This window comes from Macrobrachium nipponense, chromosome 21, assembly GCF_015104395.2.
Source record: "Macrobrachium nipponense isolate FS-2020 chromosome 21, ASM1510439v2, whole genome shotgun sequence".
Lineage (NCBI taxonomy): Eukaryota > Metazoa > Arthropoda > Malacostraca > Decapoda > Palaemonidae > Macrobrachium > Macrobrachium nipponense.
The window spans coordinates 41,231,985-41,252,163 of record NC_087212.1 but is presented as its reverse complement, the minus strand read 5'-3'; the positions used below and the strand labels follow the sequence as shown (position 1 = coordinate 41,252,163).

The window sequence follows — 20,179 nt, the reverse complement described above, 5'->3', positions numbered from 1 at the left end:
ACTGGATGGCCTTAGCTTCGTCCAAGAGAGTTGGTGAACATGGACTCTCTCTTAATGTTAAATACATGAAGGGTTGGGGTATGGGTAAGTAGCATTCAAAATTGTCCTGGAATTTGTAGCTAAGACTCAATATCCCTCAGTTCACAAAGGAAGATTCGAGTCTTTCTCGATACCCTTCCTCGGTGATTTTATTGGTAATGACCCAGAAGAAATGTCAGAAACTTTTTGTTAGCACAGGCCGGAACAAGAGGGAAGTGTCCAAGAATATCATCTCCTTTTGGGCTATGTGAAGTGGTTAGACAAGTTTACAGTTCTATCTGCAGAATACTACCCACAGGTCCTTGGCAACTTTTCCCTTGGGTCCGGTGGTGGCTGCTCAACAAGTTGTATAGCTCATCCAGTGCCCCTAGTAGGACAGTTTGAATCTTTGTTATGAAAGTGAGAGTGAATAAGATGAATGGTCCCCTCCCTTTTTCTTTTCTCCTCTACTGGTGGGAAGTGGAGATATTTGATCCTTTATGTGCTGTAACTGGTTAGATACAGGTGGGTGAGCTTCCATTCTATATAGAATAATTTGACTATTATTAATTGTTCCTATAAAATACAAATTTCTTATAGAATCAACTCCCATCCTCTCTCTTACAAGGGAAGAGAGGAACTGGTAGCATACAAGGTTGGTGGCTAATGTAGTTTTATTGTTTCAGACAATTTCAGGTTCTTTATCTTCCTCCAAGACACATGTAGGCAAAGTACACAGTCTCTTAGCCTGAATGTCTGACTGTAAAGTAACCTTTTACTTAACAGATCAGAGGCATACGAAGTGAGCCCAGTTGAGCCGAACCTCCAGTTGGTTCTGAAGTTGCTTCATCCTCCCTCTAAGAGTAAGTCTCTCCTGTGTTACGACCTATGGTTTGTTCTGTGTGTGAGCAAATTGATTTGTATTTCCCATAGCTAATAAATCTGCAGTTTTAACATATATGGCCCACCTTATGCCACCCCTCATTCAATTACCTGGCCAGGGAAAAAAACTGATGCACCACAGCATTGCAGAGGGTGAAGCCAGGTCAGGCTGCGTGCACCTCCTTCACCTCCACTGGCTGTTACTCATTGCCACCAAACCTGCTCTTTTTTTTTAAAAGGACTCTAGCTGACAGAAAAATTCTTGGACGTTAGGACTGCAGTTTTGTTAGTTATGAAAAACAGATGTTAAAACTGCAGGTTCGTTAGTTATGAAAAATACAAATTAATTTAAAATTTGTCACCATAGCTCAATTCTTAAACTTTATAAGGGGGAATGGTGAATCCACCACATGTGATATCTTTTTGTATCTGAGTTACTGCTAAAATGACATTGCGCAAGTCTGCATCCAGACTTGAGAGATGTAAAACACTTTTTACATATCTCATGCAGGGATACCAACCTTAAGGTTTGCTGTGAACATCATTTACATATGATGTTAACTGGGTAATGGTATATAATTGTAATACTATTTTGTTTTACATTTTCTGAATGGGCATGTGACGTCATGGGTTCTGCCAACTGCATAGTTGTCACTGCTCTGAGGATCAATTTATCCCCATATTTCTCTGACATAGTTTTTATTTTCATGAAGATTCGTCGCTATCCGTCACGTATACGTGTCCTGGGAGGCCATCTGGTTGTTTTTTTTTTTTTTCATGATGATTCGTCGCTATCCGTCACATATACGTGTTCCTGGGAGGCCATCTGGTTACTGTGGGAGATGTCAGGATGCTCTGTTTTGCCATCTTCGCTGTAACAAACACCGTTGACTTGAGCTACAGTCCAGTGTTGTGACATCATTCTCATACATTGCTGCCTGTAATAACTGCTTAGGTGGTGTCTCTCCTACGCCATTTATACAAGCCTAGGTGGTCCTAGTGCTAGCCTAGATTGAACAAACATATTTCTCCATATTTCTGCTAGCCTAAGTGTTGGAGTTCTCAGCCTAGCCTACTTCTTGATTATGCAAGATTTCCCATGCTTTAAGAAGTTGGCTTTGGGTTAAGTTAGGTTCGATTCCTACCTTAACCCTAACATTTTCCATAGGAATGACCAAATCAGTAATGTAACTTGTAGTCTGGTGGCCTTACCTTCAAATTACGTTGGATCCATCCTAGCGCTATCTATGTTGTTCTGGAACACCGCCCTGATGGTTCCTTAGCCTAGAAGGGAGGCCCGGGAACTATCACTAAAGGCCGGCTCCTCTGATGAGTAGCATACTGATTGTAGGTCATCATAAGGTATAACCTTATAAGAAGTCTCTACTGTAGAAAATGCATTTTTCTTGGGCAGCTCAAGGACTTCTTACAGTTCTACAGTGCATTTACTTTGTCATGCAAAAGTTTACAGTAGGAGATCTGGAGAATATCTGTGCAAGAGTTCTTGTTTTAGGACATCCCCATGGAGCCCTAATATCTTTTCAGCCTATTGAAGACTTTGTTAAGCCTCGTGTTGGTCATGAATTCTAGAAGTCATCTATTCACTGCGCCAGAATTGTTCACTGGGGATGAAAAATCTTTTCTGCCACCAGCTCGTTTCTTTTGACAGACGAGATGCACCAGTGTGCAGTCGACACCTCTGTGGAGCTCATAGTAAGCTACTTCCAAGCAGGAGGATTGTGTTGACCGATATTCCAGACAGTGGAGTAAAGACATGTGTAGAGTGGTGAGGCAGGAAGTAGTGGTTTACCATTTTTTTCCTTAGGGAAGATCAAGGTTAGACCTCTTTTCCTCTCACTGCAACAAGAAACTGGGAGTCGAGGATCCTCTTCCTCAGACAGAAGACACTTTAGCATCATTGGCACAATCTCTAGGGTAGCCATTCCCTCAGTTCTGCCAGATATGTCAAGTCCTGGGCAGAGAAATCTGCGGGATCCGTTAGGTACTGGACAGAGTAATCTGCTGGATCCATCAGGGCTTGAGCGGACTTATGAGCCCCAGAAATTTCAGGGTGTCTTTGGTGATTCCCATGTACACAGGTGGAGTGGTTCCCAGAACTAATATATCTTCTGTCAGTAATTCTGAGAGAAATCCTTCATGGGCCCTTCCTTACCAGCCTCATGTAGAAAGGTTCCACCAGGCGATAACAATCTCTTGCTCATGGCTGGAGACTGTCGAGTATCACCTGAAAGCGAGAGGGTTTTCTCGCAAAGCAGCAGGCCAGATGCCTAGCTATCTCAGGAGATCTTTGTCAGCAGTTTACTGGGACAAGTGGGCCATGTCAGTGAGCTGTTTTGGAATTTCCTTTTCTTTCACAGAAATGAAAAGGTCTTTTTGTCTCGGCTTTCAGGAACTGCTGGGCCAATTTCAGTTTGATCCTGCTCCTTAAAGGCTCAAACACCTCTTTATCCTGGGAATTAGTGGTGTTCTTGCCTTGTCCTGTCAAAGCTTTGCCCTGTTATCTGAGAATTCTCCACCCAAGACCAAGGGTCACTGACTTTGTGTTGACATCGGTCCGTCCAGAATGGAAGTTTCCAAGATCTCCTTGTCATTCTGGCAGCGTGAGGTGATCAAAAGGAATACTCCTTGTCGGATAGTTCTACCACAGAGTCTGTGCAGGCTAGAGCATATCACTTTAGAGGAATGAGTTCATCTTTGGCAATTAAGAAGAATTTGTCTGTTCATAAGGTTTTGAATGTTGGTTCCTGGCTTAAGCAGAACACATTCACTTCCTTTTACTGAAGGACATTGCCCACAGGTCCTTGGATGCTTTTCCTTGGGTCTGGTGGTGGCTACCCATCAAGTTGAGTAACTCATCCAGTGCCCCTAGAGGGATAGTTGGTATTTTACCCAAGATGATTGTGTGGGAGAGAGAATGAGGGAGATAGATGGTTGCTTGAACAGACAGAATTCTTTATACTTTCCACTAATACAATGAATATGACAGCAGCAAGGGTACAATATTCCCATCAGACCAACGCTTAATCGATCTTCTAGGAAGGGTAGTCAGGCAGGCTGAATCCCCAGCCGGTTCTGGGTATGTACTTGTACGTACCTCCCTCCAAATATATGTCTATCCTATTGTTAAGACCAAAGGTTTGTTCCGCGTATGAACAAATGACAAATTTTTAATCAATTTGTATTTTTCATAGCTAACAAACCTAAGGTCTTAACGTTAACTGCCCACCTCTAGCTGCCCCTCTCATATCCTGGGTTGGAAGAAAGACTGGCATATCGCGGGGGTCCTAGCTTTGTCGATGACCAAACATCCACTGTGTATATGTATGAGTTGCCAGGTGTCACAGATTCCTTGTTTTACAATCTTGGATTGTTTTTACTGGTTTCCAGCTAGTGCTAAAAGATTATCCTATTGTTTAGACCTCAGGTTTGTTAGCTATGAAAAATACAATATTAAAAATTTGTCATCTTTCAAGTTTCAAATTATCCATATAAATATACATTGTTATACCGACTGCTTTTGTTTAACCACAACTTTTTTTAAACTAAATTTTAATATAAACTATTCTAGATATGATTAAGTAATCAAAATCTTAAACTATTCTGGATAAGAATATGTAATCAAAATATTGTTTGAAAACACCAAAGCTTTTACCAATTAATATTTTTACAATACTTTATTACACAGTTATAAAAGAACACTGCAATCATAAGGTTTCATAGTACAAACCCTCTCTGTTATGTAATATCGAATATCTTTGTTAAAATAAATTACGAGTTGGATAAAGGGTTCAGAACCAGTAAAAATTCAAAAGTAAATAATTTTTAGGAACAGAATTGTTAATTTATTCTATAACCTTTAGACAATTTCTAATGATTAATTAAAATGAACTTACACGAATACCCGTCACTAATATAAAAGTAAATAAACACCAACCTGTTCAATCCTCTGTGCTCGTTCATCAAGGGCTTTCTGGAAAGGTGTTAACTGAGATTTCTTTTCCTTTTCTTGCTCTTTGAGAATCTTTTTGTCATTATGTCTTTCCATTGCCTTTTGTAATTCTGTCTTTTGGTTCAGAACATTAACACCCCTGCAAGTTGAGAAAATTTCATAAAGTACTAAGTTGAAAGTAATAAAATATTATGAACATTGTTACATACTGCAGTTACTTACAAATGTGGTTTTGCTGAATACTGTAATCAATTTCCCAAGGTTTATGTACATAGCTATGACTGAAAACCTAAAAATTAATTATGTATACAGAAAAGTCATTAATCTCAAAAAGCTGCAGCCACATACATTTTTTGGTTGAACATGAGTTCTCTGTGAAGGTTCTTCTTTTCTGATGACTCCAGACAAGGGTTGATGAGTTTCTTAGGCATGATAAGACCCTTTTCATCTAATCTCCCATTAGAATTGGTCTGTGGGGGAGGTTTCTGCTGTTCTTTATCACTGTTTGTCCTGAAAGATAAAAAATTTTTCATACATTATGGCAAAAACTAACACACTCTTCAACATTACTCTTCAAGCCATGTCACATCAGAAACAGAAAAAACAACTTATTTCACATGTTGTTCCTACATGGGCTTTGGGAAGCGCATGGGGCAACATATTTTGTATGACTGAGTTTAATGATCAAGATTTATGGTTCTGTACAGGATTCTGAAATGTATCTAATGAACCAGTCATAAGTGAAAATGAACTGCAATGTGGCACAAAGCTTCATTTTTAATAAAACAACACTATTTTTGTCTGGCTGGTAATATTCATGTAGCATAAATATTCAACCTTAACAGGGCATTTAAAGTCCAAGACATAGTCTGATAAAACCACTTCGTGGGAAGAATGCTACCCTTTTTATATTCCTGGAAACCTACGACATCAATAAATATATCACTGGGTTCAATCCTCTCAACACTTTAATTACCACAGTAATGCACATAATACAAAAAAGATCAGTAAAATGCAACAGACCTTAAAATTTATTTTAAAAAATTTCCTTCTCTAACAAATACTCTTTATATAAATGACAGAAGCCTGGCATAAATGTTGAGCTATGCCAGATCGCTGCTCGTGGGCATTAAAGAAAATGAAAAGGCTGATAAAGCAGCTATGTTTAAGACAGCCATGACAAGTATGGTTTTGCAGTCATCAGTACATCCAAGTAAATGGCACACCCATTTCCTGCATGGTTAATGGCAACCCTCATGACCCAGTTCTTGTCTGATGTGAATATAATACAAACAAGATAAGTAAAAGTAAATTTTTAATATCAATAGCAAAATTTCATTTGACATTGAATGATGAATGTTGGCCACACATTTTATAACTCAAGGAACTTTATCAGCTCTTAAATGAGATGAAAATATGAGTAAGATAGTTAACTAAACTGGACACAATAGTTTAGACTTCAGGAAGAAAAAGACCACACGTGATTTTGCAATACTATACAACTAATATTACAAAACTGAAGCTGTTCGGATCAGTCCTCAATGACAAGACAATTGTACAGTACACAAAAAAATTGTACAGTACAAAATAAGTTCAAAAGCTTACTCTTTAAAGAATGCTAGCATACATAACACGATTCTTCAAGTTTATTGTAAGCATTACAAGTTAAAGAAGCATTTGGAAACTGTAATAGTATGCAGAACTTACAATTTCCCAAAAAATGTTATCACTCAAACCCATGTGAGTAACTGCGAAATTTTATTTAGGTTCGTGGTTTGACCAATCTGAACACTGCAAGAATAATGCCAGTTCATCTAATTTTTGTCATATAAAAATCATTCACACAATAAAAATTCAATAATGATATCATCCTCGGCAATGTGTAAAATGAAACAATAGTGATGAAAGAATTGAAAACTAATGTATGCCAAGGAAAGTTAATGACTGGAGGTGAAGCACAGTAATAGTGTAGTCCAAAAAGTGCTAGTGTATGCTGTAAGGTTTCTGTATAATATGAACTGAATCTAACTAGTTGTGTCACAGGATATGCACTGAATTGCTGTGTCAAAAGGTACGTATGCTCTGGACTGCCCAATGGAGTATTGGACTTCCAACCTCAAAACTTGTGTACACACATATTTCATAGTCCCTTTCAATGCAGGAATCACTTTTTTTTTTCTTATGGTGAAACCAGTCCTGGAAAAGCTGAAGCAGGAAACCTGAGAGGCTTTCTTGTGGCTGTGCTGTGATCAGAAATCCCTCACAATAATTGCTCTGTCACATTGGTCTTACCAACGCTCATGTGGAGTGCACTATGAGAAATTGAATGCATAAAGGTTTAACAGATTGAAACATCTGAAGAATGGGTGAGCAGATTCTGATAAACCATTGTATTTGCATTCAAAACATGTCAGTCTTGCAATGGCTGACTTTAAGGAAAACTGCTATTTTCGAAGTAGTTTCCATTACTTAAAACTCTCAACGGGGCACAGATTTCTCTTACATAAACTACATAAACCATCTTGTGAATCATTCAACAAATATATCTGCCAGTTTTAGCATTGTTTTATTGTTCTTAAGGTAGCCTATTAAACAACCACATACCAACTTCATTGGTAAAGGCAAAGGCAATAAACAAAGCATCCAATTCTCCATCCAGTAACCTACTCAACAGACCTTGAGAGCTTCAGGAGTATCAATATTTTTATGGAAGAGACAAACAGATATTAAGATAAACTGCTCACTAAATACCTGCAAGTTGTACAAGCTATACAGAAGACATTGGAATGAGACAACAGAGATGCTAAGGCCTTACATTGCTACTGATGTCTATTCAGCCAAAAGCAGGATGTGAACTCAAGACCACCATTTTTGTATAGTCATGGTGAAACCATCTAGGCTAACACAAGCTTTGGGGTTTCTCCATCTTAATCTGTCTTGCGCCTCCTTTCCTTTAATTTTAATCACTTACCAATGCATATGTAACATGAACTAAATATGATATGAAAGCTATTACAGGAAACGAGACCATATATGCTGGATGAAACAAATATGCACAAGGTACATTATCCTGTATTCATACATTTCTTTTAAATCCTTCGAATTTGGTTGTTTTGAACACAGGAATGTCAAAAAGGAATTCCTAAGGTTCCATACTTTAAAATGAGTCATAAAGCAAGGTTTTAGTATTTTGTTGCTCTGTCTAATGCATGACCCAAAAGGACTAAATTACATTTTAGGAAAAGAACTGCTATGTCAACATGGGGAGAAAAAATCAACCCACACGCATACAGATATAAACTATAATATTAATTCCCCAATGGGTATTTTCTAAAGAGGGTAATGTTTCAGTTTGCAAATGTACAATACAATAAGGAATATCACTCAGTTGCCCAAAAAGAACAGAAACGATTCAATAGAAATGTAATTCTCTTGCAAATTTTAATTCACCTATAGAATTTACAGGTCCATGTAAAAAAAAAAAAAAAAAAAAGAAGGAACACAATATGAAGAAAGTTAAAGGAAAACTGCTTTCAAAGTTGACAGCGTATCACCTTTAGTGACGTTTCAAGAATGCAAATTTTTTTTGGCAAGATAATAAAAGGGACCGACTCCTAGGAGAAGGGCTTTATTGATGGTAGCTTCAAAAGAAATGTACTAGTATTCAAAAAGTAACTTTCAAATGGGATAAGGTTAATATACTGCAATGCAATAAGATTATTAACAACACACTTTAGGCAAACTTTTATGCTGAGGATGCAAAAATGGCTTTTCCTGTCTTGGGATCAATTGCTAGTTATGGAAAAAGTATTTCCACATATTCCTTTAATGTTCTAAATTATTTCGTCTTTACATCAAGAACTCCTCAAATAGGATGAAAACACGTATAGGAAAAATAACACATGCTCAGTGAGTTACCAACTGAAGCGTTTCACCTTAAATTCTAATAAAATAGCACTGAGCAAACATACCTTAACATTGAAAAGAAAAATAAATTTGTTGCCATCTCAACCTCCTACTGAGGTCAAAACAAAGATGGAAATTTTAAGAAAGATTACAGATTCTTAGAAAAACGCTAACATGCTAAAATGAAGAAAATAGTGAAACGCTAACATGCTAAAATGAAGAAAATAGTGAAAGTTTTAAAACTAGAATTTTAAGCATTAGGAATTTCCTCGACCCTCAAAACATGAAACAAAACTAAAATGATGCAGAGAGGTATGAGCGACTTAGTATTACAACACTTTCTTTCTTCTTTTTTCTAAATATGGTGTGAATATATAAAGGTTTTGTTTATAAAAAGTAAATTGCATTTCATACAAAATTACGCATATCTACAGCAAAAATATTTATATAAAAAGGCTTAATTTTATGGCTTAATTTTATATCTGGAAACTTGAATTTGTGTTTTGCTTACTTTCGGTGTTAAGAAATGGCAATGTCTCACATTATTGTGTCGGAAGATATGGCAGACAATAAATCAAACCATACCCACCAACGCCAGGCAAACTCTGATCAAAGAGGCTCATTTGAACTTTCAGCTTGGAGATAATACTGGAATAACCACATAACCTACGTTGTGACTATATTGTTACTATTCTAAAGAATTAAGCATTTACTCTACTCATTACTAAAATTAAAAGTATGCAGTGTTATTCTACAGTTTAAATTTTGTTATTGCTTTTGGTTTGTTTCAAGCAATCACTCACCAGCCTTTTTAAGTCTTACAGACAATCCTGTTAAGCTTATTGACAGCATTGTTCGATGTTATGGAACATTAAGTAATTTGTATTTCCGAAAATGGATTAAATTGCAAAGCTTCCAACAGCAAATACTATTCCTAATCACTGATGAAAATGAACACTACTGACAAGTACTTTATGAGTGAAATAGGAAGTAACAACTTACGAATTAACTTTGTTGTTTCTGGCAACCATGTTGGTGGACTTGATCTCGCTCTCGTCATCGCTGTAGTCTGGTTCGGGAATCATGGCGCCGTAGACAACCTCTGTCGGAACAAAAGCAAAGTCAGATGTTATTTCCTGATGATGGTTTTGAAATGTCAAATATATAGTACTTGAGTAGAACCTTCCATATTTTCAACTTTTTTTCTCTCTCTCTCTCCTGTCTCCAACCTTGAAATTCTTCATGAACAAATTTACCGATTGTCTAATGTTGTGGTCGAAGCTAAGTTGATGACATATCACTTAAAAGAACCTTAAAAAAACATAACATTGGCAATCAAGAAAGTACGTGGGAATGATAATGAAATCCATCATCTACATCTGCAAAAAAAAAAAAAAAAAAAAAAAAAAAGCTTATAACAACAAACATTCTAACATGTAGATAATCAAACTACACTGCAAGGACAGCTCTTTCAAAGGCTAAGGAATTAATCTCTAAGGTAATAATAATGACCATGCTAGCAAATGTCACTACAGAACATTAACAAGAAAGAATCAAAGGTACTTATTTATAAAATAATCCAACAAGTGTCCAGGCACAAACAATACTTAAAAGTGGAGATAAAATACCGCAGAGTCAATTTTATAAATATTATTTTGTCTACTTTTTACAATACATTAGTATCCTTCACTTCATGTATCCGGTAATCACAAAAGCAAGCACCCATATGTCAATGTTCAAACCTGGTCGAATCCAAGAAAAATCATACACATGATTCTATTAAATCGGATGCAGTCTACCGGACACGAAGTAATAGCGGGCATTGGCTACATGGATGCAAATTTTATAACAATATATGCGAACATGAAACTGTTCACAGCATATACCAATAATTTTAACATACGACTTAATAAAATATATACTATATTATATAAATATGGCATTCAGAATAAAATTCCATCACAAATTTACAAGCGTATCCAATAAATGCAAATAATAGGCAGTAATAGTATACCCATTACCTAAAACATGCAATACATACGCAGTCTGTCCTCTAATGGGTAAACTAAACATTCAAGTACATTAGGTTTCCTACGGTTCTATACATGACATTTGTGAAAGCAATTTTGCAGGTCTCCCTGGAGGCGAACGTTTCCTCTTCTATCTGTTAGGGACTGAATATCAGGTTTTAGAATTTCGGGGGTGCCAATTGGGTGGGTGGGACTTTTGCCAATCACAACTAATACTTGCGGATTCCAGGAAATTACTGAAGTGTTTAAGAAAAAAAAAGCCAAGACAAACAATTTTTGGGACCAATTTGTCAAGAGGGCCAATTAGAGGGCTGATGGGAAACTATATGGAAGCCAATGATTCTACGAAAGAGAGAGAAGAGAACAAAAAATGGACTCGTAATTCTGGTGAGAGACATTCCCTTGAATTAAAAATAATTAAAACCATTTTCGCTTAATACGTGGTAATCTCGGAACCTTATTTCTAATAACTAAGCTTCTCAGTCAATACTTTCAGTAGAACCGTAATCTAACCATTACTGGGTTTTAAACATCTACACTTACCAATTACCTGCATGACATTTTGATCTAAGAGGGTAACTGCCAAATTGTGAATTAATTTTACAGCCAAATACGGAACACTTTAAAGCAACAATGCCGTGCATTCAAAAAAATTACATACTCCAATGAATTTCTTTTAAAAAATTATTAACTCCAAGAAAACTGGTAATGGTTCTCATTTTATATCCTAAATTTTCTCTATTTATCTAATGCATATTCTACTGTTAAAATACGATTCCTGTACTACTTCTGAAAATATTTATTCCATACGGATTTGGATGAGCGTTTTTTTCAGCCACTTTAACTATACTATAAACTATGATCTAATCTTAAAACTAAAATGCTAAAGATTAAGAAAACACTACCAATTTCCACGAGGAGGGAATTGCTTTAAAAGGTTAGATTTAAAAAAATAAGGAAGTGTCGCCAACAAGACACAGCAGCAACAACAACTAAAATGACAAATTTGAGAGGTGCTCCTCCACGGGGGAGGGGGTTACATTTCACATCTGGCAGGCGTTGTTTACCTCGGCCCTGTTTCTCGAAGAAGGCGAGCTTGCCCTTGATACTTGGAACCTCCTCCACTGGGGCACGCATGTATTTCTTCAACGGCATTCCGTTCTCTATAACACCAACAGGTATGGGTATATATATAATTGTATATATATGTCTATAATTGCGGTTACGTCCAAGCAACAATTCAGATTTAACCACTTATTATGGGCACATTAAAAGATGTTTGTCCGAGGGCACTGGAAATAAAAGTACTGATATCCCTACAGATGCTCCAATTCTCGTTTTTTTATTTTCTTTTCCTAAAAAAAGGCATCTGACAATGAAGGTATGCTAAATGACATCACACACAGTTACACATTGACTCATAATTCCTCAATGAATCGTAAGGTCTTTTTAGACAAGTACACTTTTACTCAGCGTCCGAAATTTGACTGTGACGCAATAGCCGAAATTCAGCCAAAACAGATCCAGGGAGACGTGGCGTTCGCAATCGAAAATGGACGGAGGACATACACTAAGCCTCTCAAATATCATTAGTGATAGCTTACTCACTCGACATTTCCTACAAGAAAATACAGCCGTTGCCAGTACTAGGGCTTCCCTTTACACATGAATTCGGGTTTCCTTCCAAAAATAGAAATATCGTTCCACCGCATCGCATGGGTTTCTCATTTACCCCTTTTTGAGGTATAGTACTGCGCGCATGGAACTCTCCTTTGCCTCTTGTATATATTAATAGACATAAATTACTTATGACTGACGGAACACAACACATTGTCTTTTTACTGGTATATGCTCATATGTATGTATGTATGTATATATGTGAATATATAAATATATACGTATATATATTCGCACATATATACATATACATTTATATACATAGATATTATATATATATAGATATATATATATATATATATATATATTATATATATATATATATCTATATATATAATCATAGATATATATATATATATAAGAAGGTGTTACATCTGGTCCTCCTATTCCACTTTGCCAACTGTATGTCACACAATTTAAATGCATACCAGCTAATAAAAAAACTATACAGTTTAAATACTAAGCCCAAACCCTGAAAATCGCCTCTGCATATGTCACACCATCCCAGAAAGTACAGAGCCAAATACACCGTCTATGTCTACTTCCCCTTTCTCGGTCAAACAGGTCTCTTAATGTGACCTTCACCGAACGTGTAAACTACACACAAGTAGGGCGACGTAAGCACACGTCATATTAGCTCAGTTGGACTGCTCAGCATGTAAACGGAGAGGAAAGGAATCTCGACAAAGTTCTTCTCACGTCATTGTGACAGACTCGCGCTGAAAGTAAAATCGTGGGGCGCAATCACATTACCACCTGAATGTGAATTAAGAAACTGTTCGAGACATCGGCAAAGAATCGGGTTTGCCACGTTGTTGAGCCAAGAAAGCAACAGTGTCGATGACGAATTGGACAATGACAAAAGGAGAAAACGCATCTCGTTGCTGTTAAAGGAAAAAAAAAGCGAAGATAACCGTCTTGTAAAAATAAATCTCTTGAAAGGGGTATGGAAGTAAGCAACTTATTTATCCATCAAATACGTGTTAAAAGGTGCGAGTCCACAGTCTCATTTGGAAAAGGAATTAATTCTTGGAGCAATATACAAATATGTTTCCATTGATTTTCCTTTTATTATCTAAAAAAAAAGGCGAAAGTTATTTTTCTTATTTCGGTGGGAGCAAAAAATAAACACATGTTAAAATTAAAAATAAATCAGTTCGCTAGATGTTTGTATCTGCAACCCACTGACACGAAATCAGGGCAAGGATTTGTATTGGATCCTAGGATAAGAAACCTTTGGGTTTTGGTTAAAAGATCCTTCTCATACAGGCTGAAGAAAACGAAGCTGTTCAACAAGTATTATCCACTTCCTTAAGTGGACAAGCTCATGCTAATTTAGTAGGTTAAAACTTGGCTTAACACTTCTTTTTGAGATTTTGTCTCGAGACTTTCGAGCATTTGGGCGTTAAAAGTACTAACGCACAGGAGAGAAGAACCTCAAGTTATTTTCAATAGTGGCGTAAAAAAACGTAGTTTTCTCAACAACTTGCAAGCATGACGAACAGTGACCGATCCTTAAAACAACATAAAAAAATAAATGTCAATGACTGTTACAGATTACTGCATAATTAACTAATGAATGGCTACAGAGCTGCCCGAGGAATTGATAAATCAGCTTCAAAGAAAAAATGCTAACAAAGATTGAAGGCCACAAAGTCTGCAACAGCCCTTGGAGAGATGATCCCGATGCGATGTCATTAGAGCAGAACAGAAATAGTTCTAACCTGAATACACACCTGGAAGTGCCATATAGAAAAAGATACATGAGCTAATCACGAGTTCGGGAGAAAATGCCTCAGGATCTGATAACTCAGTCCATCATGAGGAACGTCAATTATTTTGTTTCTATCGCAAAGTTATAATATAGCATCAATTAGTCTTACCGTCTTCGTATGAACCGCTAACACATGTTCTCATGCACCAAACACTTAAAATGCACCAGGCATTTCTTCTGTGGCATACCAATGAATACTGCAAGGTCACTTGACTCATTTACCTCGGCACAAGTGTCCTCAAGTTAAACTTCTAAGAGGGTTCTGGACGTGCGATTTTTATTAAAAGATCCTGGATGATTTAGGAAAGTCTTTTAAGCTTATGTATGTAATTTCAACATCTAAAATGGAATGGAAGTTATAAAAAAAAGATGAAACTAAATTTCAAGTGAAGTTTAGTCCTCAAGTAAAAGGTGAGGAAACGCGACGACACACTGAGGCAACTAGAGAATTGATCATCAGTTTCGAAAAAGCTGTTTTTGCTAGAGATGGATTTTATTTGTTTACAGCACCTTTTCGTCTTCTCTGAAGAATGGCCTTGTAAGCGGTAACAAATATGATTTTTTTTTTTACCAAGACACACCCATTTACTATGAGTTTTCTTTCGCTATGATACCATCTTTCACAAGAAGCTGATTACTCGTCCTTTTGCAAGATATCACTTTATTTTTTTCCAATTATGCAACTCAACACCGCCCTTCATTATTCCGCTTGCCCTTCCCAACAGACCTTGTGAAGGTTCGTACCCAGAATCCAACTGTATGGACAACTAGACCAATTCAGCATTCGAATATGGAAGAATGGCCTTCAAGGAAACTTGAAACATAGCGTATTTTAGCATGGGCAGTTTTCACGAATAAAATTATCATATAAATTGGTATCACCTCCTAACCCAACGAGCCCATTATGGTGAGTTAGCTGAATCACTGACAAGCCAAGGTAACACTCCCTTCGAAGATTAGGAAAACATCTTCCGCATGTGACACTTCCCCATAAAAGTTGTCACATTTCTACATCTGGAATCGAACAGCGCTTCAGTTTATTGATGATACGCAGAAACACATGTTACATACAAACAAGCACATGGAACAAAAAATAATTATTTATATCTTATACTACGATTGATTATTAAACAATGTCAGCCAAGTGCCGAAGGTAAGCGGCTTTTTCAAGTTATACCCTCCTCATCCAATCTCCAGCTCCCCACCCCCCCAAAACCCCCGGTCAAATTTAAGGTGAGGACGACCCCTTGCTTTGCTACTTTTTGCTGAATGCTAAGCTTCAGCATGTTCGTTAATTTTTTTTTTTTTTTTTTTTTTTTTTTTTGCCGATTTCAAGGCCCTCCTTAGCAGGAGATTATATACTACGGCACGATGCTGAGCCGGATATCACCGCCAACTTCCAAAAAGCATTTTCGCAACAAGGATCAAAACATCGTATTAGAACCACTGCAACGCAATGGCAATAATGAAAACAAACACTATACATCACTATTGTTAAATCACATAGCAGGTGCAAGGTCATAGATGACGACTATAACGCAACCATAATGAATATCCATTTCCATAAACATCCAATAAGCATTCATATCGAAACCAGACACCAAGAGTGTACGGCAGTACGGAATACGAAAACGGCACCCTGCAGGGGTTTCTGCTCTGTGCTGCATTGCACAGTAAGTTGCTTAAGTGCGCTGCTACTTATCAACGGCGAATATGAGCCACGTTTCACTTAAATGACTTAAAAAAAAATTTACACAATTAATTTCTGTAACAAAACTGGCAGTCCAAACAATAATTGAACATGATCTGGTTAAAAAACACTTCTACAACTTAGACACTAGCAGCTGTATGGGTAACTTATTTTGATACATCTTTACGATTTACTAAATATTTTTAAAGCAAGCCAATACATCACAATTCCTAACAAACAACATCAACGCCAGAGAAAGCTACAAAAATGGGAACACGAGGAATGAAACTCCTCGAAAGATAAAAATATAAAACTGAAGGGAAATTGTTGCAATCGAGACGTTGTTTTTCCATCCCACCTTGCTTCAATAACTAACTATACACCACGAATATAGATGGCAAAAGCTGGGTACGTGGTACAGTCATAAAAAATACAACAAAGATGAACACAGCTATTGTCAACTCAGTACCGACATCGGTCTAATATATCAATGTATACACTCCACGTTTATTTGGTGAAGGGTTGCATAAAATAGCGGGTCTTTACTTACAGACTAGCCCGAATGAAACAAAACATGGATGTGTGTGTGTGTATGTGTGTTAATATACATTTGTCGAATGTGTATTCCAGTTTCAAATCACTTTGGAAATTTCCAGGAAGGACTTGGCTCTAAAAATATACATTTCAACCTACACTATATTTTTTCAGATTTACTAAGTTATAAAATGAATCTCTCTCAAAATAGGCATAAAACTGGTTTTAATCATTACATAATTTAGGATCCTATCAGGGGACTTTTCATTGAAACAAAAAGGCGGGGGATGAAAATAAAAATATTTTGGTTCTAATAGGTGAAACAAAGTGAATGGTAATAAAACCACCACAACAAAAACTGCAAATAAAAACAGGATGAAATGCTTCAAAATAATACCGTTCTATTGTAGAAAATATAAAAAAGTATATAAAAAATTTGCATAACTGCCAAACATTAAATTGACAGATGAATGATATCATCAAACTATGTACTTCCTGAAAAAAACGCCGAACCTCATAAAACAAACGCTTTCTAAAAACAATTTCAAATGACAATCGATATACGCTTGTGTAACTGTATCAGGAAGAGCGTTACCCCTCAAAAAATGCGTATGTGCGTGTGTTCTTCTGCAGCAACTGACGTACTATTATAACTATTTATAGTATCTTCACATCAGATATTATTACCGACAACAATTTTCCTTCCTTGATTACTGCAGCAAGGATCGAGTTTTCACAATATCGAAATTCGTCTCTTCCTAAAATCTACGATATAACCGATTACAACGCACACTCCATTAAAATCTCAGATAAACTTGAAATGACAGAAAAAGACGAAGAGGAATGTGTTTACGGAACAAGTCTTCCAGGCCACACGACAAAGCGCATCTACACGACACGAGCACGACCGGTACCTATGATGCTTCGCTGGATACTGTGAGTCCAGTGGGTGGTGCCGTAGAAGAGACCGCGATTGGCCCTGATCTCTCTCTCTCTCTCTCTCTCTCTCTCTCTCTCTCTCTCTCTCTCTCTCTCTTTGTTTGTGGGATTATCCTAGCACGCGCAGTTAACCCCCCGCCCCCCACAAACCCCGTTTCAGTCATTGCATTACTTAAACTAAAACGTGTATAATCTTATTTGATGATGTTCGATGTGACAAATCGTCTTGTTTTACTATTATTACAAATTATTTATCTGTCTATTTATCTATATACCTATATATATATACCTCTCTCTCTCTCTCTCTCTCTCTCTCTCTCTCTCTCTCTCTCTCTCTCTCTCTCTATATATATATATATATATATATATATATATATATATATATATGTATATATATATATATACACAAACATACATATATACATACATGCATAAATACACACACACACACACACACACACACACACACACACACACATATATATATAATATATATATATATATCTATATATATATATATATAATATATATGTGTGTGTGTGTGTGTGTATGTATGTATGTATGTGTGTATATATGTGAGTGTGTGTGCGTGTGTCTGAAACCAATTCGACACCAAATCAATCATTCTTTGTGTCTGTCCGCAGACTCCAAGATACATTTTCATCATAAGAACTTCTGATGGCTCAAAACGAATGTCACCTGATTAGATCATCAGCGCCCTCCAACCACACCCATATCACGTCCGTCCACAAAAAACTTTTACTTTATCTCTGTATATCACATGCAGCTTCTTCCCCTCTACTATTAAACTTCTCATACTACTTTTTCTCCACTAGTTCTCCTGGTGCCTGTTTTCTTTATCAACCAAAATGTTATCATATGCTTTTCACAGCCATCTCTGTCACCCGTCCACTTATATAAAGAATCAATTACCCATTTCATCTCATCCGACATAAATTAAAGACAGATCAACTGAATAAAACTTCAAAAATTCAAGCGAAGGGGCAATGCAGGGATTTCTTTTGAATAATAATAATAATAATAATAATAATAATAATAATAATAATAAGATAATAATAATAATAATAATAATAATAATAATAATAATAATAATAATAATAATAATTTGTTTGATATCATCTCTTTCCCTTGATCTTAAATGGCAAAATAAAGTCGGCAATAGTAAGTATATTGCTACATAAAGCAATATACATACGTACATGCTGATCTTATTTTTTCTATAATAATAACAATAATAATAATTAATAATCAACAACGAGCTATCCTCACTATACACTAAAGCCCCACCCACCCCCCACCCTTGTAATTCCATCAAACCCTGAAGATGCCTTTCCTTTTAGTATCTTTTTTATGACCCTTCTTACATCGTCAATACTACAATAACTCACGTAAGCACTCTCATTTACATTAACCCTTTCCACTAATGCATCATTCAGATCAGTCTTCTTTCCACCTTCCTTCCACATTCAGCACAAATCTGCATTCCCTTTACACATCTCTCCACACGCATCCTTTAATATAAGTAATATCCACTTACTCAATATACTAATAATAATAACAATATCCTTTATTTCAGCTCAAGGTCACATACAAAGATAAATAATATAAGATTAATACGTTATGAAAAATTAATACACACCGGATAAGAAGCTATGGTAATAAATGATCAACTTTCTTTTCCCAGAACTACCACCAAGTTTTCACAATATACATCTCCTTTTCTCATTCTTCTGTAAATCTCTCATATATCACTACACGATCATCGCTTCCGTCCAGATCATGAACCTTGTAAAATTATCAAAAAATAAACTCTAAAATACTTAACCACGAACTGGTTTTACTCCTTCTTTTCACCTGCCTACGTTTACAAAAATTTTCACCTGCCTACGTTTATAAAAAATTTTCACCTGTCTACGTTTACAAACAACCAAATGCTGACACAGATACGATGTCTTTAAATTTTGCATACATCCCACCACAGAGAGAGAGAGAGAGAGAGAGAGAGAGAGAGAGAGAGAGAGAGAGAGAGAGAGAGAGTATTGCATATTCAAACTAAAATTCGATGCTGCAATATATAAAACACTAGTAATTTCGACAGCGCTTCTCAACCATTCTGCAATATTTAGTGCTATTTCATACGACTATCATTCATGTGATAACGCCTTCATCAGTCCAAAACATGAATGTTTCCGATTTATGAATGACGTAGAAGGTCTCTAAGTTCTCTCACACACTCACCAAGCTTCTTTCTGGTTTTCTTTTAGTTCTACACCACAAATGATCAATAATATAGTTTAGGAGGGTTCATTATATATATTCAAGAGTAAACAAAAACACGAGGCCAACACTTCTTAAGCAGGAGTCGTCATTCCAAATATTTACCAAGAAATTTCATTAAAAATCCAACTGAAGTTTGAGATTACCAAGAACGAACCCAGAGCGCATTAAAACTCACGACTCGAAAATCAGCATGTCAGCAAGAACATAAATAAAAATTGTGTACGCAATTAATCCACTAAATTTCCAAAATGGAGATTTTAGTGGATTAATTGCATAAACAATATAAATTCCTGCAGCTGAAACTCTATATGGCCAATGGTAGTCCCCACTTTGTAAATTCATTCAACCCAATAACAGAAAAAATAATGGTAAACAGAACCAACAAACGCACGAACACTTTCACGAGAGCTAATCAATACCTAAATAATCCACAGGAAGTAGCCAAAGACGAGGACGAC

At 36.4% G+C, this 20,179-nt stretch overlaps 1 protein-coding gene across 1 annotated transcript in view; it reads right to left on the bottom strand.

Moving 5' to 3' along the window:
- LOC135197958 (uncharacterized) overlaps nt 1-20,179 on the bottom strand; it is a 501,751-nt gene that overhangs the window by 5,628 nt on the left and 475,944 nt on the right. The window contains exons 5-7 of the mRNA XM_064225255.1: nt 9,779-9,878; nt 5,219-5,380; nt 4,856-5,009 (exon numbers count right to left, since the gene is read on the bottom strand). Of these exons, the coding sequence (XP_064081325.1) occupies nt 4,856-5,009; nt 5,219-5,380; nt 9,779-9,878 (416 nt within the window). The remainder of the gene's footprint in view (nt 1-4,855; nt 5,010-5,218; nt 5,381-9,778; nt 9,879-20,179) is intronic.